This window comes from Magnolia sinica, chromosome 4, assembly GCF_029962835.1.
Source record: "Magnolia sinica isolate HGM2019 chromosome 4, MsV1, whole genome shotgun sequence".
In the NCBI taxonomy this organism is placed as follows: Eukaryota; Viridiplantae; Streptophyta; class Magnoliopsida; order Magnoliales; family Magnoliaceae; genus Magnolia; species Magnolia sinica.
Window position 1 is genome coordinate 47,356,798 of NC_080576.1, and position 27,359 is coordinate 47,384,156.

The 27,359-nt window shown below is 41.0% G+C and overlaps 1 protein-coding gene across 1 annotated transcript in view; it reads right to left on the reverse strand.

Annotated features, from left to right (window-relative positions):
• Positions 1–10,710: 10,710 nt before the first annotated feature.
• LOC131244137 (uncharacterized) overlaps positions 10,711–27,359 on the reverse strand; it is a 41,555-nt gene continuing 24,906 nt past the window's right edge. The window contains exon 2 of the mRNA XM_058243790.1: positions 10,711–10,824. Coding sequence (XP_058099773.1) covers positions 10,711–10,824 — 114 coding nt within the window. The remainder of the gene's footprint in view (positions 10,825–27,359) is intronic.

A 27,359-nucleotide genomic window follows, 5' to 3' on the forward strand; every position in this document is an offset into this window, starting at 1 on the left:
AAGCTTTTCACTATAGAAGGCTACCATAATTTGAGCTCGTAGGTCAACCTTAAACAGATTGTTGAAATTGGGACGAACCAAGATCGGTGTTGTGGATAATCGATGCTTGATTTCAGCAAAGATCTTGTTAGCCTCATCAGTCCACTGAAACTGCCCCTTCTTCATACAATTTGTAATAGGTGCGATAATCGTGCTGAAATTCTACATAAATCGATGATAGAAGGTCGTCAACTCGTGGAAACTCCTCACTTCATGAATGTTCTTCGAGATCGGCCAGTCCCGAATGGCTCGCACCTTTTCATCATACGCATAGATGCCTGTGAATGTCACGACAAAGCCCAAAAACAACAGGCTATTAGTCTAAAAGCCACATTTTTTTATATTGAGATGCAACTTGTTTTTGGTGAGCACTTGAAGAACTTGCTTAAGGTGTTCCATATAACTTGTTTCTTCTTGATTGTATATTAAAATGTCATCGAAATAAACTACTATAAAATGCACAATGAATGACTTTAGAACATGGTTCATTAACCTCATGAATGTACTAGGCAGATTCGAAAGAGCATGACCAACTATTCACACAACCCTTGGTCGTAAAAGTTATTTTCTAGTCAGCACCCGGCCATATTTGAATCTGATGGTAGATGCTCCTTAAATTCAATTTAGAAAATAATTTTACACCCTCAAACATGTCCAGCATATCAACCAACCATGGTATGGGTGTTCACAACCCCAAGTGTAGGGTCACGATGTAGTAATAATCTCGATAAGACCGAAGTCGAATCCACAATGACTGATCTTGCGCGTTTCTGAAATTAACTAGAAGTATAACTAGAAGAATATGTAAAACTAATTCTGAAGTGATTGAGAGAGTAATTGTGAATTAAGTAATTAAAACTAAGAATTTAAAGGTGAGAACTAGGGTATCAAGGATCCACTTGTCGTGATTAGGGAGCCCTCTTGTTTGATTCAAGTAACGCAATTAGAATTGGAGTCCTATTCTATCCAATTAAAAAATATATCAATAAAACCAAATCTGAACTTCCATTGACCTAATTCTCAATGAAGGAGAACTATGATAATTGTCAGGGATTCCATCACCAAAACATGCCTTGGAGACAATGGCAAACAACAAGATTTACCAATCTCATAATCTCAAAGCAAGAGAATTGTGAAGATTAGGAAGGATTCCATCACCCTACCATGCCCAAGGGACGATGGTAAATAATAAGACTTACTAATTTTACAATCTCAAATCAGGAAAAAAAGATACTCAAAGCTATTACAGATCTATTGTAATTTGAGTCACAATATACCATTAAAAACTGAAAGTATTCCTTAAATATCAAATTAGAATTCATGGAGTTCAACATAAACATGAATCAAAGCAATAAAAACATCCCATCTGCTACAAGCTTCACCTCTTAGCCTTAGCTAAAAGGTTTAGCCAACCATAGATATGATTGGATCTAAAACCCTAAATGAAAGCATGAAAACAACTTAGGAAGAAGAAGAAAAACTTTTGGCGACAGCTTCTCTTCCCTTTTGCTCCACTCCTTAAACCCTAAAAGATGCCTCGGAACATGCTAGGAAGTCCTATTTATAGTTGTGGAACTCCAACTTTCGCATGAAACCGCATCAAATTTACACAGTTTGCTAAAATAGACTTCACTTTGCGCAATTTTTCAAAATAGACTTCACTCTGTGCAATTTCATAAAATGACCCAGAGTTTCAGAATATGCTTTTTCAGTATGATTTCAGGATTCCTATTCTCTTCAGTCCTCACTTGGTTTTCTTAGATCTTTGGCATGTGAATTCTTTAATCTTGGTCTCCTAAGATCCATCCCTTGCCTTGGTGATTCTTGAGCATCAAATTCATGCTTTTAGTACCCTTTTCAATCCAAGCTCTTAAATTCACCTTACAACACAAACATGAGTAAAATAAAACATTAAGAATTAGCATGTTCATAAAACCAAGATATAAATGGGGTATAATATGCAATATTTGACCCTCAACAATAGGAAATTTGTATTTTATGATAATCTTGTTGATCACCCAGCTGTTAACACACAAGCACCAACACCTATCTTTCTTTAGAGTTAATAGGGCCAGTATGACGCATGGGCTCATGCTTTCTCGGATTACACTTGTAACGTCGTATAAAAAAGGAAACAATGTCTTAAGGTGCACGTGCGAACTGACACAGGATCGGATAATTCAGTCGCACGTGCGGGCCTACTATGGAGTAATTAATGTCAAACTTAACCACTAATGAGATTAAATCAAATCGTGCTCAGGCCAAGCACAGGCCGTAGAGCCAAGCGGCCGAGCCATACTTGGCAGTTGTCCATACAGGTTGTGTATCGCCTGAGGAAGGTCCAAAAATTCTGAAACTGTGTCAGGCCTTAGGTCTCACTGGGCTTGTGGTCCCATGCGGACACCAAGCCCTGAAGACACCCATAAACGATTGATCGATGCTGCCCTGTTGGCACTTGCAAACCACAAGTTGCCTGGCCTAAAGAAATAAAATCCTAAAATTAAATCAAATAGCCCTGCTGCTTAAGTCTGTAAATTTGGGCGTTCCAGCCATTGAATCTCTTCTAAATTCATACCGAAGGTTGGAAATAACTCCCGGCCCTTGCCTGTAAAATCTAGCGATTGATTGTGTGATGGTGACCTTTAATCAAAAATCAGGCCACTGCGGAAAAACTCTGCATCCGTTTGTGATCAAACTTTGCCCAACCCTTCATCGGGCCATGGGGCGCCTATCTCATGAATCAGATGAGCTAGGGGCCCATCAGAGTAGCTCTAATAACCTGATATGGGCCCCACTTGGCTATTTGGTGAATTACCCAAAACCTCAGGGTTAGCTGAAATAATTCTGGGCATATAAAAGAGTTGCCTTCTCTCTCAAACCCCATTTCTCAACTGAGAGAGAGAGAGAGAAGAGGAGAGAGAAAGGGGTCATTGTGCTTGCATGTGGTCCCAGTGCTCTAATTTGGGAAATCTCAACATCCTCTCCTCCTCCGGCAACTCCTCATCATTCTTCGTTGTTGGAGAAAAGGAATTCCAACCCATATAAGGTAAACTAGTACACTCTATTTCCTTAATTTTTTCACAATATACATGTAATTGTTGACCATTCTATGCAATGCAGGGACCCGACACCTCCAGCTTGCGGACCCGGCGTCGTTAGAACCATCTCAGCAACCTCTGACTAAGAATAGGTGAGGACCATTACCTTTAGGTGGCCGGTTATCGTGCCTAATATAGGTTTAATGAACTTTTTTGGTGAATGTTAGTGCATATAGCTGAATTTTCCCTTTAATGGTATAATTAGGGTAATGAATTAGAAATTGATGAAATCATGGAAGGGCATTCGGCCCTAAACCCCCAAATAATTGATTGGTAAATTTGTATGCTATGTTAGATACGAAATTGTGGATTTCCCCAAATTGTTGCTAGTTAATTCTGCTTTTCCTAGTTTGGTGTTAACTATACCTAAAATGATGATATGAAGTGTTGTAAATTGCTATTTGGTATTTGAGCCCTTGATTTCTGAACTAGTGATTAATTGTGCTTGAATGAAGGCATGAAATGTCGTGGATTGGCTGATTGGTCGAGTCACTTATTTGGATTTTCAATGCATGCTAAATTATATGATGTATGTTGACATGTGGAAGATTTATTTTGGTGCATCGTTATATGGCTGTCCACATAATTGTATTGGCTGGAATATGTTATGTAGAACCTGTAAATTTGAGTAGAACTTTGTGTGTGACTGTCCATGTACTGATTATAAGGAAATTGTGCCTGCTATATATGAATTACATCTAAGGAATCTATGTTTTGTTGTGATTGTTGCATATTCCCCTGTGGATTGGCCAATTACTTGGAATTTCTTGGGCAGTTCTTGTTGGAGCTGTCCATGAGTGAATCTAGCCCAAATCGTTGAACCGTAGGTTGTGGCCGTAGTTGGACTACACAAGGCAGTGTTCTCAGGCTGATTAGTTACGGTTCAGCCCGTCGGGGAACATTGACTACTAGTCGACCATCCTTGTAATTAACCATGTTTCATCATGCTGTATGAACCCGAAGTACCCTAAGACCATTGTGCCCATTATTAACTGTAATTACGGCCCACAAAGCCTCATGAGCTAGGGATGGTGTTATGGGACACTATGCCAGTGTTGTCGGCCTACACTGGGGTGACGAGCCTCCCCTTATTGTCCATTCAGTGCTTAGACTCGTGAGCCGAGAACGGTGGTATGGGACACTGTACCCGTGCTGTCGGCCTGTGATGGGGTGACGACCTCCCTACAGTGACCACAAGTAGGACATTTAAGTCTCAATATATTTTTATGTTTACACTACTTTTTAGTATTGACGACCCCAATATAGGGCTAAGGATCGCAAGATTCACATTACCACGACCCTTGAGCTGCGTGATCGGGTAAGGGTAATAACTCCATTAAGGTATTCTGGTTTCCTCAACTTGCTAAATGAATGAACTTAACTAATTAACCTGGTTAACATGTTCTATCGCATTGCATTTATTATTTTGGCGATTATGCAGTCGAGGTCACTTTGAGGGAGTGTTAGTTCATTGCGAACTTGAGATGTCATCGCTTGAGGGAGTGTTGGTTTGAGAGGAGCATGCATCATATTATAACCATGCATTTGTATTAACAACAGTGTTTAGGATTCTATGTTATTTGTTGTTCATTAAATGTATCATATTCTTAATAATTCGTATGCCTATTGCTAATGGTACCACTAAGTTGATCATTCACTCCCACTCTGGGACGGTGTTCTAAAACACCAACCAGAACCTAGTATAGATGCAGGTACCCTGGAGCAGCACGCATTGGATGATGTCAGTGCTGACGACAACAAGGAGTGGGCGTACTACTAGTAGTTTGGCAGGGCATATTAGCGAGGTGGATGTCGGCGGGACTGGGCTAGAGCACAAATCATTTTGGGTTGTGATGAGTGTATGAGATTGGATCCCTGGATGACTGCTACTTGAATTTATTAAATTATCATATGGATATGAATCTACAATGGAACTTTATTTGGTTAGTAGCACTTGGAACTTAGTTATCTGATTAGCGATTAAACATGCTTAGCTTAATTCATCATTGCTTGCCAATACCTTATTAACTGTATGCTCTTGTGACTCATTTTACACACGTGACACTCGGGAATTCGGCGGCCAAGTAGCTACTCGGTCCTTGAATTTTAAGGCATTACAAAGTTGGTATTAGAGCATGATTTGGATTAAACTGGGTCTAGGGTAACGGGTTTATCGTAACGCACTCTGACTTAGGAGGGAGCGACTAAATTTAAAGATAGTATTAGGATCTCGAAACTTTGTCTAATCGGTGAGATCGACCCCTGTAGACTAGCCTAGGATAATAAGTAGGACTAGTTAAGTTATATGAAGTGATCTAAGTCACTTCTAACTAGAAATTAGATAGTCTAAGCTAACCAGGGTTAAACGACCCAAGTCTAAGCTGCTTTAATAGCTCAGAGGACTTTTATAGTCTAGTCTGTGAATTTGATGGTCCCATTTGACACTGGATTAGTTTGATCCCAGCTAGGACGAACCAAGGACGTGTCTATATCAATCTAAACCACCTGAGCCAGTGTACTTAGCTTACGAACTCCCATTTAGGTAGAAAACAGCCCCTGGACAGTAGTACATGCACCATACTCAACTTAGAGATGTAACAGATACATTTAGGGGGACCTAGGGGGTCCCACGGAGTGAAAACACAAACCCCAGGGGGTGACCACCACCGAATGGTGGCGACACTGCCAAAACCTCCAAAGAGGGGCGGCGGAACGGCCAAATTGTTGGCGCACCGCCGCTAGCCCGACATGCGGGTCCCTCCCACGTGTGGGGGTCCCCTTTTTATGGCCCAACACCCCATTTTACTCCTTTCTACCCTTTTCTAAACAATTTTCACTCCTCCAAATCACTCCTAAACCCTCTTTCACTCTCAAATCTCTTTCTTCATGCTTATAGGGCCTCTTTCTTTCTTGCATGCTTCCCTTTTTACCTCCCCTTAATCTTAACCTTCTTAAATCTTCCCTACACATCTCAAACTTCTCTCATCGGGGCACAAAATTCCATTTCTAAGGTCCTATAACCTTCATCTCCATGAAATCTCTCCATTCCATACACCTTTCCACCTTCATGGCCTTCTTTGAGGTGGTAACCTCCATTTTCTCCATTTCTATGCTCCTTTCCCTCATGAGAAAGAAGCAAGCGGCCCCGGACGAAGCCAGGTCAAGCCATTCAAGCGGTTCCAAGAAGAAGATGAGTGCCGATGCGAGTTCGAGCACTGAGTGAAGGTCAAAGCGAGACCTTGATCCCTAAATCCCTATAGAGAGGTCTCTACCTGTGGGCGTTGAGCTCGGTAAGTTCTGTCAATGCAAGGTTATTTTTGAAGCTCATGTGAATGAGAGGCTATTTGGAGAATATCTAGTGATCGACCACCTTCTGGCAAATGGTTGGGGTCCTGTATTTGAAGGAAACTCTCACACTAGTGGGGGCTTTATGTGAACTTTTTACACACACATGAAGGACTCAAACCTTGAACCTCTCCAGTTTATCATTTCCCTAGGCAGACAGGAAGCCAGGGTTGATGTAGATGTTATTGCCCACATTATGGGAGTGGAGCGCAGCATTGTTCATGCCAATGAGACTAATCTCACTGAGAGGCAAGAGAGAGATTGCCGCGTGTTTCCTATGCAGCCGACTCATTGAATGAAGGCAAGAGAACAACCTCAAAATGACGCACATGACTCTTGACTATCGCCTGCTCCACCATATATGCATGTATAATGTGTATCCCAGGTCGAGCAACAGCATGGAGTGCACTAGATTCATGGTAGACTTCCTGTACTGGTTAAGATATGGAGATAAGGTGTGCCTACCCACTCTTGTCTTGACCCAGATTGTGAAGGCGGCGTAATCTATTCGGGAGGATCAGTCCCTCCCATTTGGCCAAATGATTTGTAAAATTGCCCATAGTTTTGAGTTCAGACTGCACCTGCATGATCTCGCCCCTATCCACTTCATCAACGAAAACACCCTCAACAATATGAAGATGGGCCCCAAGCAGCGTATGGCCCAACTGGAGGAGATAGGGGATGAGATAGAAGAGGAAAGTGAGGATGAAGAACAGGAAGAAGAAGTGGAAGCCCAAGACTTCGACTGGGAGCCTCCTACCACCCATAACGAGCGAGAGACCCTGGCCAAGGTGGTGGAAAACTAGGAATATTTGAAGAAGAAATTTAAGAAAATGTCTCGCACTTTGAAATCCCCCCTGTGCTGCATGCAAGATAAGGGAGCACCTCTAGCTTCACCAGAGTCGGAGGATTGGGAGTGTAGTATGTGTTTGTTTCTTTCTTTTTGTAATAGCCATGGATAAGCTTAGTTTGGTTATTTGGGGTTGTGAATGTTGAAGTTCTTCTATTTAGTTAAAAATCATGCGTTCTCTGTCATTGCACATGTAATGCCATAGCATATGTAACAATGACAAATTTTGTTTAATAAAATACATGAAACTACATTTATTAAGTAATATATGGAATGTTTAAAGAACTAATGGTGCCCGAATGATATTGCTTTAACTCCATAAATATTGTACAATATGTCTGTGGATGTTTGGTGCCTAAATGTTAAGAAATTATCTTTCAGGACGATGAGGCCCCAAGGCGACAGCCATCTTGTCCGCCTAGCCTTGGGTGGGAGAGAGGACTGTGGGCGGCTCACCCTAAATGAACTGCCCCCTAATCAAGGCGGAGCCAGTCAAATTGACATAGACAATGAAATGCCGAACCAACTCCCAGAGGCACCACAAATCTAGGGCGAGACCTCTGTGCATCGACCCACCCTAGTTGGGGGCACTATGGAGCAAATGTTGCATGTGATGCAACAACAATAACAGTCATTGCATACCTTGGTGGGAGCAATGGCCCATCATATGTATGCACCATCATCAGGTCAAGTCGGAACGTCAGCTGCGCCATACAACATTTTCGAGCACTTCTAAAGGTTAAGACCACCTACTTTTGCCGGTACTTACAAACTCGAGGAGGCCGAGAGTTGGCTAAACTGAGTTACAAAAGCGATCCGGCCTCTTCATTACTCGGAAGCCGAGCAGGTGGAGTTAATATCCTACCTATTCGAGAAGGAAGCTGACGTTTGGTGGGACAGCGTATTAAGAACAATCCCTGAAAATTTTGTGTGGATATGGGAGGACTTTGAGACACAGTTCTTCTAAAAGTATTTCCCACATACCTACAGTAGAGAAAAGGAGAATGAATTCTTGCGCCTTCAGCAGGGAGGTATGTCGGTGGCAGAATATGAAAATCGGTTTATCGAATTATCTCAATATGCTCTGAAAATTGTGGCCAACGAAGAGACTCACATGAGGCATTTTGCTGAGGGTTTAAGAGCCGGGATTCGTATGAAAATGTGCTGTACAAATATTCGAACTAATGCAGAACTAATGGAGATGTCCCTGCGGTTAGAGTAGGATGGTGAAAGGGTTTCTCGAGCACGTATATAAGCCGAGTCCCAAGGAAGAACTGGAGGACAATCCTCGTCCTCATTAGGAAGGAGAGTGCCACCCAATCCGCCTCCCTAACACATGCCTCGTTCACCCACTCACGCTCATCTCGACTGAGTGTGTGGGTATTGTCGGAAGGTGGGCCATTCAGAGGCCTACTATTTTTCAAGAATGAGAGATCACAGATATATACCCCCACAGCGCATGAGCCGTTTGCAGTAGCTAGCATCGCTTGCACCCCCTCAATGTGCTGCAGGCCCATCGTAGCAACCACGTAGGCCGCCGATGTTTTAGATTAGGCTACCATTTTGACCTACATATCATCTCAACCGACCTTAGCATACACAAGTTCATGCTTTGACAGCCGAGGGTGTTGGTGCAGCCATGACTACTCCTGCAACATTTGAGGTTATGGCCCATGTTCAAGGTACTCCCGTATTTCTTCTTGTGGACACTGGGTCCACAACTTCACTTATATCATCCACAAATATCAAGAGTTTAGGACTACCAACTGCTCCCATGTAGGGAGTAAGAATTATAGCAGCAATCGGAACATTCATCGAAGCTACATCCGTTTGCCGAGGTTGTCCCGTAGACTTTGGAAGAAAAAGGATACACGTGGATCTCATAGTCATGAAGGTCTTCTACTATGACATAATCCTGGGAATGAATTGGCTCTCCACAATGAGAGCTGAGCTTGATTGCGAGGATCGAATGGTGACTATATATGAAGATGGTAGCTCTCCCTTTACGTTCGTAGTTCAGGTTGGCTACCCACAACGAGTCCTCTGTTATGCTTCGCTAAAAGAAGATCATGAAGATATTTCATTAACTCGTACCCCCATAGTAAGTGACTTCGTTGATGTGTTTAAGAATATTCCAGGACTTCCTCCCTGGCAGGAGATTTACTTCACCAATGATTTGGTGCCGGGCACTGCGCCCATTTCTCTCCCAACCTATCGGATGCCTCCGTATGAAATGGAGGAGCTTCGACTTCAAATTGATAGGTTGTTGGAAGTGGGTTTTATCTGACCCAGTGTGTTTCCATGGGGAGCCCCAGTTGTATTCGTGAGAAAGAAAGATGGCTCCCTGCATTTGTGTATTGACTACCGAAGGTTGAATCAGGTCACCATAAAGAACAAATACCCCCTGCCTCGAATTGATGACCTGTTCGACCAATTGAGAGGTGTCCAGTACTTCTTAAAGATCGATTTGCAATCTGAATACCACCAAATGCAGATTAGACCTAAAGATGTGCTGAAGATGGCTTTAGGACCAGCTTTGGGCACTATGAGTACTTGGTTATGCCTTTTAGACTCACAAACGCGCCGGTTGTGTTCATGGACCTAATGAATAAAGTATTCAGACCTTTTCTGTACCGGTTTGTCATCGTGTTCATAGATGACATCCTAATTTATTCTAAGAGTCGCAAGGAACATGAAGAACATCTGCGAGCGGTCCTAGAAACACTCAAACGAAACAAGCTGTACGCTCAATTCCAAAAATGAGACTTCTGGAAGGAACAAGTGAAGTTTTTGGGCCACGTGGTGTCTAAAGGAGGCATCTCCGCGGATTTGGCTAAAGTGGCAACAATACAAGACTGGAAGCGACTGAGCTCAATTACAGAAGTTAAAAGCTTCTTAGGATTGGCGGGATATTACTGCCGATTCATCAAAGATTTCTCAAAGATTGCCCGACCATTATCCCAGTTTACCCGAAAGGACCTCAAGTTTGCTTTGAATGAAAAGGCAGAAGCGGCCTTTGAGGAATTGAAGGAAAGGTTAACCTTCGCCCCAGTTCTTGTTCTACCTGAGCAAGGGGTTAAGTACGTCATTTTTATCGATGCATCTCGTGTGGGTTTAGGTAGCATCTTTATGCAGAAGGACAGAGTTATTACTTATTCTTCTCGACAATTAAGGAAGTGAAGAGAACCACCCCACTCACGATCTTGAACTAGTCACGGTCATATTTGCCCTAAAGATATGGACACACTATCTGTATGGGGAAGAATTTGAACTCTTTTATGACCACAAGAGCCTCAAGTACATCTTCACCCAGAGAGATTTAAATATGAGGCAACGACGTTGGATGGAGACCTTAAAAGACTTCAAATTCGAGGTTTCCTACCATCCTGGTAAAGCCAATCTAGTTGCAGATGCCTTGAGCTGAAAGAATACTGTAGAATTTGCAGCTCCATTAATGGTAGAAGAGTAGAATATGGTAAAGTTCATGCGAGCCTTCAAGATGAAATTAAGAATAGAAGAACCATATGAAGTCATTGCACATGTTCAGATCATTGAGGCCTAAAGGGGCGATGAATTATTGTTAAAGATGAGAGAACTTGTGCTCATTCGAAGTGATTTCGAATGGAGAATCAGCACTGATGGAGGCTTACGCTTTCAAGGCCGTCTTTGTGTCTCAGATCATCCTAAGCTGAAGGAAACACTGCTAGCTGAGGCCCATAACTCCAATCTTGTCATGCACCCTGGAAGTACTAAGATGTACCAGGACCTTAAACGTAATTACTGGTGGGACAACATGAAGAGAGAGATAACGGGCTTTGTATCTTGGTGCCTTACATGTCAACAGGTCAAGGCAGAACATCGTCGACTGTCAGGTCTCCTACAGCCCATGCTACTCGCTGAATTGAAATGGGACTACATTTTCATGGATTTCATTTCGGGTTTTCCCAAAATAAAGAAAGGGCATGACTCAATTTGGTTGATTGTAGACCGGTTGACTAAATCAGTTCACTTCCTCCCTATCCGAACTTTATACTCCACAGATGACTTAGCCAGATTATATATCAAAGAGATAGTTTGACTTCATGGTGTTCCTTTGGAAATTGTGTCAGATCGAGACACACAATTCACTTCAATCTGGACCCTGAATATAAGACGCCATGGGAGTCAAGTTGAAGTTCAGCACCATTTTTCACCTTAGACTGATGGATAGATAGAACGGGTGATTCGAATATTAGAAGATATATTGAGAGCGTGTACATTTGATTTCTCAGATAGTTAGGATGAGTGTCTCCCTTATGTCGAGTTTGCCTACAACAATAGTTTCCAAGTTAACATTGGCATGGCACCCTATGAAGCCTTATATAAGCGCCCGTGTCGAGCTCCACAATACTAGGCTGAAGTTTGTGAGAAAAGTTTGTTGGGACCTGAAATATTACAGATGACTACTAAAAAGATCGAAATTATCAGACAACAATTATTAACGGCCCAGAGAAGGCAGAAAAGTTATGCAGATATAAGCAAAGATATTTGGAGTTCGAAGCAGGAGACCATGTATTTCTAAAAATTTCACCAATGAAGGGAGTTTTATGTTTCGGTAAGAAGGGAAAACTTACCCCACGATATATCGGCCCTTTCTAGATCTTGGATCAGATAGGACCGGTTACATATCGTCTAGCTTTGCCTACTCCCCTCGTTGGTGTGCATAATATATTTCACGTCTCCATGCCCAAGAAGTACGTTCTAGATCCTTCACATATTATTCGGTGGGAGCACGTGGAACTAAGGACAATACCACGTATCTTCTTAATCCCACCAGGATTTTGGACAAGAAGGAGAAAGTTTTGCGAAATAAAGTAATTCCGCTCATGAAGGTATTATGGACGCACCATGGAGAAGAAGAAGCCACTTGGGAAACCGAAGTTGAAGTGCGCAAATACTATCTCAACGTGCTTAAGCAATATGAACAGGTACAAATTTCGAGGATGAAATTTTTATGAGGGGGATAGATTGTAACACCCCATCCAAAAAGGGAACAGTGTCCTGAGGCGCACGTGCGAACTGACACAGGATCGGATAATTCAGTCGCACGTATGGGCCTACTATGGACTAATTAATCTCAAACTTAACCACTAACAAGATTAAATCAAATCGTGCTCGGGCCTAGCATGGGCCGTAGAGCCAGGCGGCTGAGACATACTTGGCAGTTGTCCGTACGGGCCGTGTATAACCCGAGGAAGGTCCAAAAATTTCAAAATTATGTCAGGCCTTAGGTCTCACTGGGCTTGTGGTCCCACGCGAACGCCAGGCCCTGAAGACACTAAGAAATGGTTAATCGATGCTGCCCCACCAGCACTTGCAAACCGCAAGTTGCTTAGGCTAAAGAAATTAAATCCTAAAACTAAATCAAATAGCCCTGCTGCTTGAGTCTGTAAATCTAGCCGTTCTAGCCATAGGATCTTTTCTAAATTCATACCGAAGGTTGGAAATAATTCTCGACCCTTGCTTACAAAATTTGGCCATTGATCGTGGGATGTGACCATTAATTGCGAATTGGGCCGCTGCGGCAAAACCCCACATCCGTTTGTAATCAAACTTTGCCCAACCCTTCATCGGCCCATGGGGCACAATCAGATAGGTTAGGGGCCCAGAGTAGCTCTAATAAACTGATATGGGCCCCACTTGACTATTTGGAGAATTACCCAAAACCTCAGGGTTAGCTGAAATAATTCTAGGCATATAAAAGAGTTGCCCTCTCTCTCTCAAACCCCATTTCTCAACTGAGAGAGAGAGAGAGCAGGAGAGATAAAGGGGCCATTGTGCTTGTATGTAGTCTCGGTGCTCTAATTTGGGAAATCTCAACATCCTCTCCTCCTCCGGCAACTCCTCGTCGTGCTCCGTCGTTGGAGAAAAGGAATTCCAACCCATATAAGGTAAACTAGGATCATACACTCTATTTACTTAAATTTTCACAATATACATATAATTATTGACCGTTCTATGCAATGCAAGGACCCAGCACCTTGAGCTTGTAGACCCAGCGTCGCTAGAACCATCTCAGTAACCTCTGACTAAGAATAGGTGAGGACCATTACCTTTAAGTGACCGATTATCGTGCTTAGTATAGGTTTAATGAACTTGTTTGGTGAATGTTAGTGCATGTGGCTGAATTTTCCCTTTAATGGTATAAGTAGGGTAATGAATTAGAAATTGATGAAATCATGGAAGGGCATTCGGCCCCAAACCCCCAAATAATTGATTGAAAAATTTGTATGCCATGTTGGATACGAAATTGTGGATTTCCCCAAATTGTTGCTAGTTAATTCTTCTTTTCCTAGTTTGGTGTTAACTATGCCTAACATGATGATATGAAGTGTTGTAAATTGCTATTTGGTATTTGAGTCCTTGATTTTCTGAACTAGTGATTAATTATGCTTGAATGAAGGCATAAAATGTCTTGGATTGGCTGATTGGTCGAGTCACTTATCTGGATTTTCAATGTATGGCTGAATTATATGATGTATGTTGACATGTGGAAGATTTATTTTGGTGCATCGTTATATGGCTGTCCATGTAATTGTATTGGCTAGAATATGTTATGTAGAACCTGTAAATTTGAGTAGAACTTTGTGTGTGACTGTCCATGTATTGATTATACGGAAATTGTACTGCTATATATGAATTACATCCAAGGAATCCATGTTTTGTTATGAATTGTTGCATATTCCCCTATGGATCGGCCGATTACCTAGAATTTCTTGGGCAGTTCTTGTTGGACTTGTCCATGACTAAATCTGGCCCGAATAGTTGAACCATAGATTGTGGGCCGTTGTTGGACTACGTGAGGCAGTGTTCTCTGGATGATTAGTTACGGTTCAGCCCATCGGGGCACATTGACTACTAGTTGACCATCCTTGTAATTAACCATGTTTGATCAAGCTGTATGAACTTGAAGTACCCTAAGACCATTGCGCCCATTATTAACCGTAATTACAACCCACAAAGTCTAATGAGCCCGGGATGATGCTATAGGACACAATGCTCGTGCTGTCGGCCTACGCTGGGGTGATGAGCCTCCCCTTATTGTTTGTTAAGCACTTAAACTTGTGAGTTGGGACGGTGGTATGGGACACTGTACCCATGTTATCGGCCTGTGATGGAGTGATTACCTCCTTATAGTGACCACGAGTAAGACATTTAAGTCTCAATCTATTTCTATATTTACACTACTTTTTGGGATTGATGATCCCAATATAGGGCTAAGGATCACGAGAGTCACATTACCACGGCCCTTGAGCCGTGCGATCGGGTAAGGGTAATAACTCTATTAGGGTATTTTGGTTTTTCCAACCTGCTAAATGAATGAACTTAACTAATTAACCTGGCTAACATGTTCCAGGGCATTTCATTTATTATTTTGGCGATTATGTAATCGAGGTCGCTTTGAGGGAGTGTTGGTTCATTGCAAACGTGAGATGTCATCACTTAAGGGAGTGTTGGTTTGAGAAGAGCATGTATCATATCATTACCATGCATTTGCATTAACAACAGTATCTTATGCATGATAATTCGTATGCCTATTGCTAATGGTTCCACTGAATTGATCACTCACTCCCAGTCTGGGACGGTGTTCTAAAACACCAACCAGAACCCAATATAGATGCAGGTACCCTAGAGCAACACGCATTGGACGATGTCGGTGCTGACGACGATGAGGAGCGGGCGTACTACCAGGAGTTTAGGGGGGCATATTAGCGAGGTGAATGTCGGCAGGACTGGGCCAGAGCCCAGATCATTTTGGGGTATGATGAGTGTATGGGATTGGATCCCTAGATGACTACTACTTGAATTTATTAAGTTGTCATGTGGATATGAATCTATGATGGAACTTTATTTGGTTAGTGGCACTTGAAACTTATTTATCAGATTAGTGATTAAACATGCTTAACTTAATTCATCATTGCTTGCTAATACCTGATTAACTGTATGCTTTTGTGACTCATTATTGCACACATGTTACTCGAAAATTCGGTGGCCAAGTAGCTACTCGGTCCTTGAATTTCGGGGTGTTACAAGAGCATTACGGATCAATTCCTTCACCTGCCCCTGAAGTATCTTACACTCTTTCGGACTCATCCAATAGTGAGGGCAGTTGGGTAGGCTTGCCCAAGAGATGAGGTTTATGTGATGTTGGATATCTCGCATGGGATCAATCCATCGGGTAACTCGTAGGGTCAAATTTTCTTGAATTCATTCATTGATGGCCTTAAACTTGGGGGAATGTTTAAGGGCTTCGAATCCTCACCCTTTACCACTACAGCGTATACCTCATCGGTTTCCTTCGATTCCTTCATGAAATTTTGAATGGCGAGGAGGAAACTTCCCTCCACTTTAAAAGCTTCAGGGTGGTTCTCAAGTGCCATAGGGGCAAGGATCATCTTTTGACTGTCTTTGACAAAGACGTAAACATTGTCTCATCCTCGGTGGGTCGCATCACGGTCTGACTGCCATAGTCGACCGAGTAACATATGGCATGCTTCCATATTGACCATATCGCAAAGTACTTAATCCTTATAATTTTTACCAATTGAAAATAAGACAATGCATTTTTCAGTTACCTTGGTCTTGTTCACCTTTTTTATCCAGTCAATTGAATAAGGGGAAGGATGCTTTGTCGTAAGTAACCGCAACTTGTCCACAATCACTTTTGACGTGATGTTCTCGCTACTACCACTGTCTATGATTACATCACAGACATTGCCATTGACGATACACCACGTACGAAATATACTATACCGCTATGAATGTAACTCCTTAAAGTATATAGTAATTGCCTCACGACCAAGGATTCGTCATGACCTTGGCCGTCCATTCTTCATCACCGGCTCCATCCTCAGTGTCTTATTCATATTCATCAAAGCCAGGGTCTTCTTATACAGTATCACCTTCAGTGCCCCCTTCATTAATGGTCAAGTGGGCTGTGGGGCATTGAGGATGTGTGTTTAATAAGTGGCCTGATTGACCACAGAGGTAACAATTGTTCGGCCTTTGCCGACCGTAAGGATTTGGAATCTTACTTGAGCCCGCTATTGTGGGTGTTACATGTTGAGGCCTAGATGGGCTGCTCCCCGTGTTACGATTTACGGTTGTAGAAGGTTGATGACATCCTCTTAATGGTTCTTTTCCTCGAGTCAGCACTGAATCTTGTATGAGACTCGTCATGGGGGGCCAAGTTGAAGGATAAGACTGAATAGGGATGCTTGCAAGCTGCGTGTTTACCCAACTTGCTAACTGAACCACTTCATCCACAGTCCTGACCTGGTGCATTTGAACTCGATCCTAAATCGTTGATCATTATCCACCTATGAATTGTGCTACTTTTTACAATTCAATTTCTGATAAGTCATTCCGCGTCGTTAAACGATGGAATCCTTTGGTGTAATCTGTGACATATTCCCTTTCCAATAATTTTAGTATTGCTAGAATAATACCTGCTCATAATCATTAAGGAGGATTCATGATCAAAGAAGGCTTCTCATCTGCGGCCATGATGAGATGGACACCTTGTTCTGTTGGGCATGTGAGAGTTGTAGTTCCTCCCACCATGCAGAATTACCAAATTTTAATTTGAACGCTACTAATTTCACCTTTTTATATTTTGACACATCCATGTAATCAAAATATCGTTCTACTTCGGCTAGCCAATCAAGGAAATTTTATATACGTAATAAGCCATTAAAACTAGGAAGTCTGTACTTACCTTGATAATCTCTTTCAGAATGATAAGCCATTAAAACTAGGAAGTCTGTCCTTACCTCGATAATCTCTTTCAGAATGGTCTAGGAGATCGCCTTCATGGACTGGTCGTCGAGCAAAGCCGTCCTCGTCGCTAAAGCTCAAATCATCTGGGTAAGCCCTATAATTCACCGCTGGTAATGCTCTATGAAAATCAGGGTTGTGTCGTAAGCAACCATGGATGGTTGAGCATCGCCTTGGGCTTGGGGAGGAATTAGCGTATCCACTAGACGGTCGAGGGTTGTCTGCAGCCTTGCATGGTTAACTGACTCTTCCGATGGAAATCTTTCATTCTTTTCAAAAGATAATGAATTCCTAGATCACCGTCCACGAGATTTTACTCCATACCATCGTTATTTGCCATCGGTTCGAGGGGAATCCTTGCTCTAATAACAAACTGACGTAGGGATGAGCGTGATGAGGTTGATCACCATCTTCCTCAAGGGGATAATTACTCCAAATCCACTAAGCTTCTTTGGACTCCTCAGAGAGATTCCTCGAATCCACGAGGAGAGATAGAAAATAGAAATAAATTCTAATAAAATCAGAAATAAATTGATTAATGATAAAAAAAAAAAAGAAAATTTAAAAATTACGATCTCTTAAATAGTGATATAAACCTCGGGAAGAAATTTTATAATCAAACTACAACTCAAACGCCCTAAAATCATGACTAACTATAAATAGTAAACTTACTAGTTTACTATTTATAGGCAGTCATAATTTCCACTAGACCTCATGGTTTTTAGCTAAAAATAGTAAGTGTCCTATTTAGCCTAACTACGTTGTTCTCCTAATTTTTCTAAGAACTTTTCATGTTGGACACAACTCCTAAAACTCAATGGATTAAAAGTTACGATCGAACTAAAACTTATTATAAATAGTAAAAATGGAATTAAAAAGGACTTTCGACTATAGATCTGATGGAATCTCGCAAATTCAGCGTGGAAAACCTAGCATTGGTTGGCTAAAGTAGCTCTTCCTACTCCAAAATCATATATGGTATGTCGAATAACTCATTCCAGTTTGTGAGAAATGCCTGTTTTAAGGTTTTGATGGTCTGGATCACTTCCGCCTCTAATCAGGCTCCTCCAGTCCATCTTGGCCATGAAATTGTCCACAACACGCTCTACATTGAGCCCTCACTGAATATCAATGGTCCACTACTAATATCTGGGAACCACTCTTAATATTAGTAGTCCACAATAAATATCAGCAATCCACTTTAATAATATCCAGTCTTCGATGAATATCAGCGGTCCACTGCTAATATCTACAATCCACAGTGAATTTCACTATTAATTGTTAGTGCACTCATTTTTGTACCCTACTTTGTCAATCATGTGATTCATTGTGTCGTAAAGTCAGTTGAGCCTTTGCAAAGTGAAGATCGAAGACACAAGCGAAGCAGAAGCATCAAGGAGGAGCATGTACAAGTGAAAGAGATGCCTTGGTGACCCTAACCCTTGACCAAAACAATCCCATAAACTCTAGATGATCTTGCCCTAATTAGAAATATTAATTTGATCATCCCTTAGCCTTAAAAGACCAAGAAAAATATGATAAAGAAGGTTAGAAGCGGTGCGAATCTGTTGTGTAGAAGATAGCCCAAAACAGCATATTTCAGGACCGATGGCAACTTAATGCCATTAAACATGGCTTGGAATCTGCTATCGACAAGACTGAAATCTGCATGTTATTTGACCATTGGAGCTCAAATTGTGTATAAAAGGAATTCAACCCTTAGGCTTATGGATGGGTTTTTGGAGCAACCATGGGTAAGGTGATCCCATAAGCATATCCTTCACTCAATGCCTATATTTCTATAACACCCTAGTTCTCATAACCTGAGGATGATCGCTCAAGTATGAGAACCTAAGGTACGTCATAAGGTGAAGTATCATACATCTAGTTAATGGTAATTCTCATGACACAAAGTAATGTAACTACTGCATAAGTGAAGGATAATATGCGTAATAACAAGGAAGTTTAGTATACGTAAATGGAAACAAAATGAAATCCCTCAGTAGGGGAGTTGTTATTACAATTCAAACAAAACATAAAGTTTAGAATATGAAAGTAAGTAAATCCTAAGATATCAGTTGAGCTCCAACGGCTCAACTACATCGGCAAAAAGTTCTTCCTCGCCCATCTCCTCCTCGGCCGTCCCTTAGATCCCATCATAGGGGTCTCCTTCTGCCATCAAACTTGCATCTATTTGGTGCAACCGCACAATTGGATGAGTGATAACTCAGTGGGAATTTTCCTCAAGGATTCATGCATATCAAAGCATTCCAACATAGTTTAAACTAACATATTTATTTCATAAAGACAATAATATCATATGTAAATATGTATGGATGTACGAATGTATGCTCAAGTCACAGATCTGGGGATGCACATGTAGCTGTCAAAAGAAGAGGTCACCCGTGGTAGACTGACTACCTGGAAAAGACAATGTAAGTGAGTGTGCCCAAGGATATCTAGCCTCCTGAAAAAATACTCATGATACACCCGAGGAGGTTCCAAACCCAAAAAATCTGCATGTAAAGGGTGAGAGGCCCATAGTGGTGTTGATGCACATATTCTAATGTTTTATCTCAAGTAATAGAACCCTTAGCAAACCTAGCAGAATGTGGCTTACATTGAGCACTCGGTAAAGCTCACATGTCATGCGTGGATGTTATGCACCATGATATCCATGTACATTCCTTAGACTTGACAAGATTGCTCCTCAGATCGTAAACATAATCAGATCATAAGGTTCTTAGCAAAAGATTAAGCATCCAACCATGAATTCAACATGGATCTTCATAATTCTCTAAGCTTAAATAAGGGCCTTCAAATGTGAAGGTTAATCTCAAGTATGATTATATTATTTGGAATAATTGAGAGTTTATCCCACCTTTCCCACAAAGGAAGCTATTCCACACGTGTTCTTCATCATAACATTTATAAGAAAAAGTGAAATGTAGTTCAAGGCTCATGTCGTGTATATTAGAAGTATGCTTATATTTAAGCAATCATTAATGCAACGTGGAGATAACAAGAATAAATTCTATACAAATGATCAATCAATATGGAAATAAAATACTAGGAATTTAAGCATTATCTCATGTCCATCAATACTAAATAGGAATGAAAGGAATAAATTCATGTTCAACGTATTCTAAAACCTATCCACACACTAGATTCAAACTAAATTGGAAATTAGAGAATATATGAAGCAATGAGAGCAATTCCTCACCATACAATTTATAAAATAAATTGAAATGAAATTTCCTATTTCATGTCACGACTAGTAGAAGTGTACCCATAATCAAACAATTACAAATGTGGTATAGAAATTATAAGACAAAATTCTACACACATAGTTAATAAATATAGAATTAGAGTAATAGGGATTAAAATATTACTTCATGATCATCAACACAAAATAGGAATAAAAGGAATGAAATCTATGTTCACCATACTCTAAAATTCTCTACACTTAGGTTTAAACTAACATGGAAATTAATGAATGAAAGAAGCAATAGGGGTAATCCCTCACTTAGGGTGAATGTCTTCCTTGTTTGATTATACTTGTCAGCTTATGAATCCTAAAATTAAAGCAATAGTTAATAAATTCCTATTTCCATTACATGTATGGATTGTATATCTTAAAAGTTTTATCCATCACTTACTAGATTCAATTGAGTGGAGGTAAGAGTGTTCTTCAGGGTTGACAACAATGGATATGTCCTAGTTGTGCCATTCCAGCAAGTTATTACTGAGTCTACTCAGTTGGGTATCTATGAAGTTGCCTCGTTAGTGAATTAGGTGTAAAACTACGACAAAAATGGGGTTTGATCATAATACCTTCACTAGAGTTGGCCATACTTGATGGCGCAACGAAGGTCAGATCCTGATCGGGTCCAAGTTAAATCCGAAAGCTGTGACTCGACGTTTGATTAAGTAACACGCAAGAGATTGATCCGGGACTCATTTTCAAACAGCACTGAATCAAAGATCTGGTACAGGGACAGTTTAGTGGGGATAAGATGAGAGAGCATAGGGAGAGTCGAGTCAGAGGTTTTAGAGGTTTACCTGAGTTGACTCGTTGAGTCAGTCTGCTCACCCCAACTGTCCATGAGTCGGTCTGGTGACGGATTTGGGATGATAACTCAGAGTAGGAGGGATGTTCCTTCCCTCAATATTCTTCCTTGAAGCTTCTTCTTTGATCAGCGATTTGTGTTAGGCCGTTTGGGGAAGATAGACTTGACACAATAGAAGGTGAGTCGGCGTGGAGCTGCTTCAATTGTCGCCTAATAGGATGGCGGTTGGTGGCGGACTGGATGATTTGAACCGAGCTAACCACAGCTGTGGGAGAGGCTCCTTCTCCTCCTTCTCTCAACAAGTGAATAAGTCTGACCCGTTTACGACTCAACCCTTACAATGACTAAGTCGAGAAGGGGCAGTAGTTCGGAACTCACTCCTATGGTTGACTCGCTCGCCCTATCTCTCTATCTCTTACTCTCTTTCTTTCCTTATTTTGCCTCAAACTTTGCCCTAAAAATCTGGCTATTTATAGCCTTGATTCATTTTTACTAGCTTCTGCGCTAATCCCTGGGTTAGTTGGGTTATTAGCGGAAGAATGATCGAGAATATCCTCTAAAAAACATTCTTGTTTAGCTCAACAATTGCATGGACCTATACGATTATCCCTAATGAGGTTTTGGTGAGGTGGGCTACATGATGAACGTCTTGGATTAGTGAAAGGATCACCTCTTCGTAATGTGGTTCTTCTAGTCAGATCGAGGAAGAAGAATCCTTGGCCATGGCGTTTTCATGCTGGTTGGATGATCTAACGATTTGGGATGTTCAGATGGTCCAGATGTTGTCTAGCAGGTTTGTGGGTCCCTCTCAATGATGAGTAGGGACTAATGATCATAATATCATTACTAAAGTTGAGACAAGTCATGCCATAGCGGCGTCTCACCAAAATCTCGATTCGCTAAGAGATTTTTGAACAGCCCTAAGCTCGACGTCCAGGATCTGTACGTGGTAGGTTTCTAGAGACCAATGATCGGTTGAGATGGGTTATTTCTATAAATGGGAAGATTCCTTTCGCTCCCAGCTATAGGCGGAGATATTTTCAGATTTAGCTGGCATGACAGGGACTCCTTTGCATGCGTGGATGATGTCCAACAACTTTGAACAACTAGATTTACCAGTGTGGTGGCGTGACGTGGATTCCTCCTTTCCATCAAGACATCTTTGTACAATGCCATATTCGTCCCTAATTTGTGGTTACAGGCATGTTTATCACTTATAACTTCTACCATGGTTCTGGATAGTGGCTTCTGCTGAACATGATGGACGGTTCAAATTTGGTGAGACAGGCTCAATGGTACCAATGGTGGGCCCTTTCGTGATAATGAATGAACGGGTTCGTTTGAATTCATGTGTGGTGGGAAAAGTGTGAGAAATCCCACTTTTTTTGGTTTTTATTGGGTCAGACTTGGTTTTATTATTCTACAATTCCATGCGTTGAAGGTGCATGTGATCCATGCGCACGCACGATCTCAAAGGTGGGGTTCACGTGTTGTTTATTGTAATTCATATCGTTCATTTTTCTTAGGTGGTCCACTAAACACCTAAGGCAGAAGATTAATAGGTATTAAAGTTTTAGTGGGTCCCATTTGGGGGTTTATCACTAATAAATGTAGATTATTGTTAATCTGATGGTGGTTTTAGTTCTATCATGTTCATTGACAGTTATGGGGTGTGTCAACATTTGATTGGATTTTCTTTACTATTGGAGTCTTACTACTAGGTTCATGATGCTGGGAAAAGAGTGGTTGATCTTATTTGTAAGTTGAAATTTATGATCGAAAATGCGAGTCGTTACAATTTCTTTGAGATTCAAGCACCTCCCTTGAGATTTCTCTTTGAGATTCAAGCACCTCCCTTGAGATTTCAACTCTAATGAGGATTCCAACCTCATTATTGGAGATGTGCTTGAACTCCTCCATTTCCTAGAGTTTAGACTTAAGCTTATTGGTAGATAATTGTCTAGGTCTTCTAAGAGACCTATCTTATTGAATCCCCTAGGATAATCAACTACCCACTAGTTATAGGAGATTCAACCCACTCCCATCGCCTTGTCATCTTAGTAGAGCATCAAGTGCAAGGTGATTGATCATGGAGCTGAAGTCGTGACAAAGTAGCAGCAACATGATCGAGGGAGCATCGGGTAGTTGATTGAAGCATGAGAGAGCGGAGATCAAGCAACACAAGAGGCACATCAAAAGGGGCTCAATTCGACAAGTTATCAATTGTAGGAGTTTAAGTTTGTGCTCCGACCATATCTACGTTGGAGTGCAAGAGTTTGTTTTCAAACTCACCTATGTTCTTTCCTAGGACCTTGGCTTGTGTGGCCTAAATTCGTGGTCTTTATGTAGGACATAGGTTGTTGGTTAGCCAAAGGAAAAACCAACTCAAGTCCTTGTATAGGCCTCTGATGGGAGAATACATGTTGGCTCCGGGATAAGACCTTTCCTCTTGTGTAGGGCATTAATCTTAGATAAATCCATAAGCGCTCCTAAACTAAATCCAAATGGAGTCCCACTGAGAGAGTTGGGTATACCTATAATTGCAAAGCTCTCAATGTTATTTACTATGCGGTATCTCCCGATGAATTTAGACGCATATGCACATGTAGGACATACTTGAAATCACCCACGAAGGTATTAGCATGGTAAAAATATTGAAGCTTCAGCTCTTAGCAACCCAATTTGAAAGCATTAGGATGGAAGAGTCTGAAACTTTCATGGAATTCTATTCTAAATTAAACGATATTTGTAATTTCATGTGGGGTTTAGGAGAGAGAATTTTGAAAGGACGTATTTGTAGGAAAATTCTTAAATCCTTGCCGGATAGATTCACTCCCAAAATAACCTTAATAGAAGAGTATGAGAATATAGACGAGATGAAAGTACAAGAACTCGTAGGTTTCTTGCAAACATTTGAACTACACTTTAACACCCTCCCCCCCCTCCCCTAAAGGTAAGAAATTAGCCATCCTCAAATCATCTTATAGGCATTCACACAAATATAAAGAAATTAAATCAGAAAGTGATAATGATGATATGGATGAAGAGGAATTAGCTAACATACTAAAGAAATTCTTCAAATTTATTAGAGGGAAGAGTTGTGACAAGAAGGATAAGATGGTGGACAAGCATAAAGAAAAATGCACCAAACCATCTAAAAAGGTCCAATGTTACAACTATGGAGAGTATGGACATTTTCTCCCTGATTGCCCTTGCAAAATAAAATCTAAAGGCAAGGCAATGGCTACAACATGACATGATACGGAGGAGTCCGAATCCACTCAAGATGACTCCTCTAGTGTGGAAGATAAGAGCCACATATGCATTTTGTCAGCTCACATCACACCATCCCTCCCAAGGAATTTGTGAGATCATCACTCCACAAGGAGGTGACCCAAGTAGGTCCCCTTAAGCTGAATTGGTAAATCAGAGGACCATGCCTCCTATATGAGCTCTATTGTTAAATTTGAGAATTTTAACCTCATACTTGAACACATAGGTAAATCTGAGGATTTAACCTTATTTGTACTTGATAATTTAAACTTTAAATGTGTTGTATTGCATATCACATGTTTAGAGTTTAGATTATCTTTGGTCATTCTTGTTTTCATTGGCATATCCTTTGATTGACCATTTTTAGCATACTCCATATTTTTAAGGTTAACATACAGCCCTAACCCTTATTAGTATAAGCATTATAATTGGTAAATCTTTGACCTATAGAGTTAGTTCATACTTGATTTTATTGGTATATCTGTTTTGGACTAACCCATTGTCAAATACTAACAAAAATGGGGAGAAAGATCAATTCCACCAAAACATGCATTCTCTTGTGTAGGGTTTGTTTGTTGTTACAGGTTTGATCGAGGAAGAAACTTAAGGGGAGCAATGCAAGCATTACATGTCTTAGTGTTTCAAGTTGTAAATCTTTATTTGACATGTAATTATTTTTCCTTGTTTTGGTATGTCATTGGTATGGACATGATATGGTATAGGTTAGGTTTTTGTCATGTAATTGACAAAGGAGGAGATTATTAGTCCACTCATTTTTACACCCTGGTTTTGTCAATCACGTGAGCCGTTGTGTCTTAAAATTGATTGAGCCTCTGGAAAGTGAAGAACGAAGACACAGGCAGAGCAGAAGCATCAAGGAGCATGTACAGTTAAAAGAGATGCCTTGGTGACCCTAACTCTTGACCAAAATAATCTAATAAACTCTAGATGATCTTGCCCCAATTAGAAATATTAATTTGATCATCCCTTAGCCTTAGGAAACCAAGAAAAATATGATAAAGAACGCTAGAAGATGTGCGAATCTGTTGTGTAGAAAGATAGCCCAAAATAGCAGATTCCAGGCCATGTTTAATGGCATTGAGTTGCCATCGAACAACCTTCGATAGCATTGAAGACCTAGTCAATGACATTGATTGAGAGTTGGGAATGTCCAGTAACCAAACTAGATTTATGGCTGGAATTCTTAATGGCATCGAGGTCCCTTCGATGGCATCCAAACTTATGTTTCTATGGCATCGAAGTCTCCTCGATGGCATTGATTCAGATCTTGAAATTTCCAATAAGGTTTACGATTTTTCCCCTGACTCTCTCAATGGCATCGAAGTTAGTTTGATGTCATCGAACAACAATTTTCGATGCAATCGAAGATTATATCAATGCAATCGAAATAGGTCCAAAATTGTCCAGCAAGCAAACATGATTTTTGGCTGAAAATCTCGATAGCATCGAAGACCTTTCGATGGCATCGATAGGATCGAAATCTGCCCATTATTTGACCGTTGGAGCTCAAACTGTTTATAAAGGGAATTCGGTCTTTGGGCTTATGAATGGGTTTTTGGAGCAACCAGAGGTAAGATGATCCCATATGCATAACCTTCACTCAATGCCTCTATTTCTTTGAGAATCAAGCACCTCCCTTGAGATTTCAACTCTAATGAGGATTCCAATCTCACTATTAGAGATTTGCTTAAACTCCTCCATTTCCTAAAGTTTAGACTTAAGCTTATTGGTATATCATTGTCCAAGTCTTCTAAGAGACTCATCTTGTTAAATCCCCTAGGATAATCAACTACCCACTAGATGTAGAAGATTCAACCCACTCCCATCACCTTGGTCATCTCAGCGGAGCATCAAGTGTAAGGCAATTTATTGTGGAGTTGAAGCCATGGCGAAGTAGTAGCAATGTGATCAGGGGAGCATCAGGTAGCTAATTGAAGCATGGGAGAGCGAAGATCAAGCAACCCAAGAAGCTCATTAAAATGGGCTCAATCCGACAAGTAAATTGTCAATTGTAGAAGTCCAAGTTTGTGTTCCGACCTTGTATAGGTTGGAGTGCAAGAGTTTGTTTTCAAACTCACCTAGGTTCTTTCGTATGACCTTATCCTGTGTGACCTAAATCCGTGGTCTTTGTGTAGGACCTAGGTTTTTGGTTATCCGAAGGAAAAACCAACTCAAGTCCTTATATAGGCCTCTAGCGGGAGAATACATGTTGGGTTTGGGAGTAGGACCTTTGCTCTTGTGTAGGGCATAAATCTTAGGTTCAGGATTATGACCTTGGCTTATGTAGCCTAAATTAATAGGTTTGGGATTAGGACTTTGGCCTGTGTAGCCTAAATTATCGGGTTCAAGATTAGAACCCTTGTCCTTGTGTAGGACATAAATTCAGGTTCTTGTGTAGGACCTTGGCCTATGTGGCCTAAATTGTCGGGTTCGAGATTACGACCATTGTCATTGCATAGGACATAAATTTAGGTTCTTATGTAGGACCTTAGCCTGTGTGGCCTAAATTGTCGGGTTCGGGATTAGGACTATTGTCCTTGTGTAGGACATAAATTCAGGTTCTTATGTAGAACCTTGGATTAAGATCCTTTCTCTTTCGTAGGGCATAAATGTTTAGAGTCCTTGTGTAGGGCTGTATAGGTTCAAGGTAAACCTGATTTAAAACCTCCAATAGTAAAATCTAGTGCACTCTAGGAGAGAGTGCATCTACTGGGATGGGAGTAGGCAAGTAGTTGAACCACTATACGTGCGCGCATCTCTTAATTATGCTTGAATTTTGAATGCTTAATGATGTGCTTGTATGATTAGATGAATGCTACACTATCCTATAGACTTGTTGCTTATTGG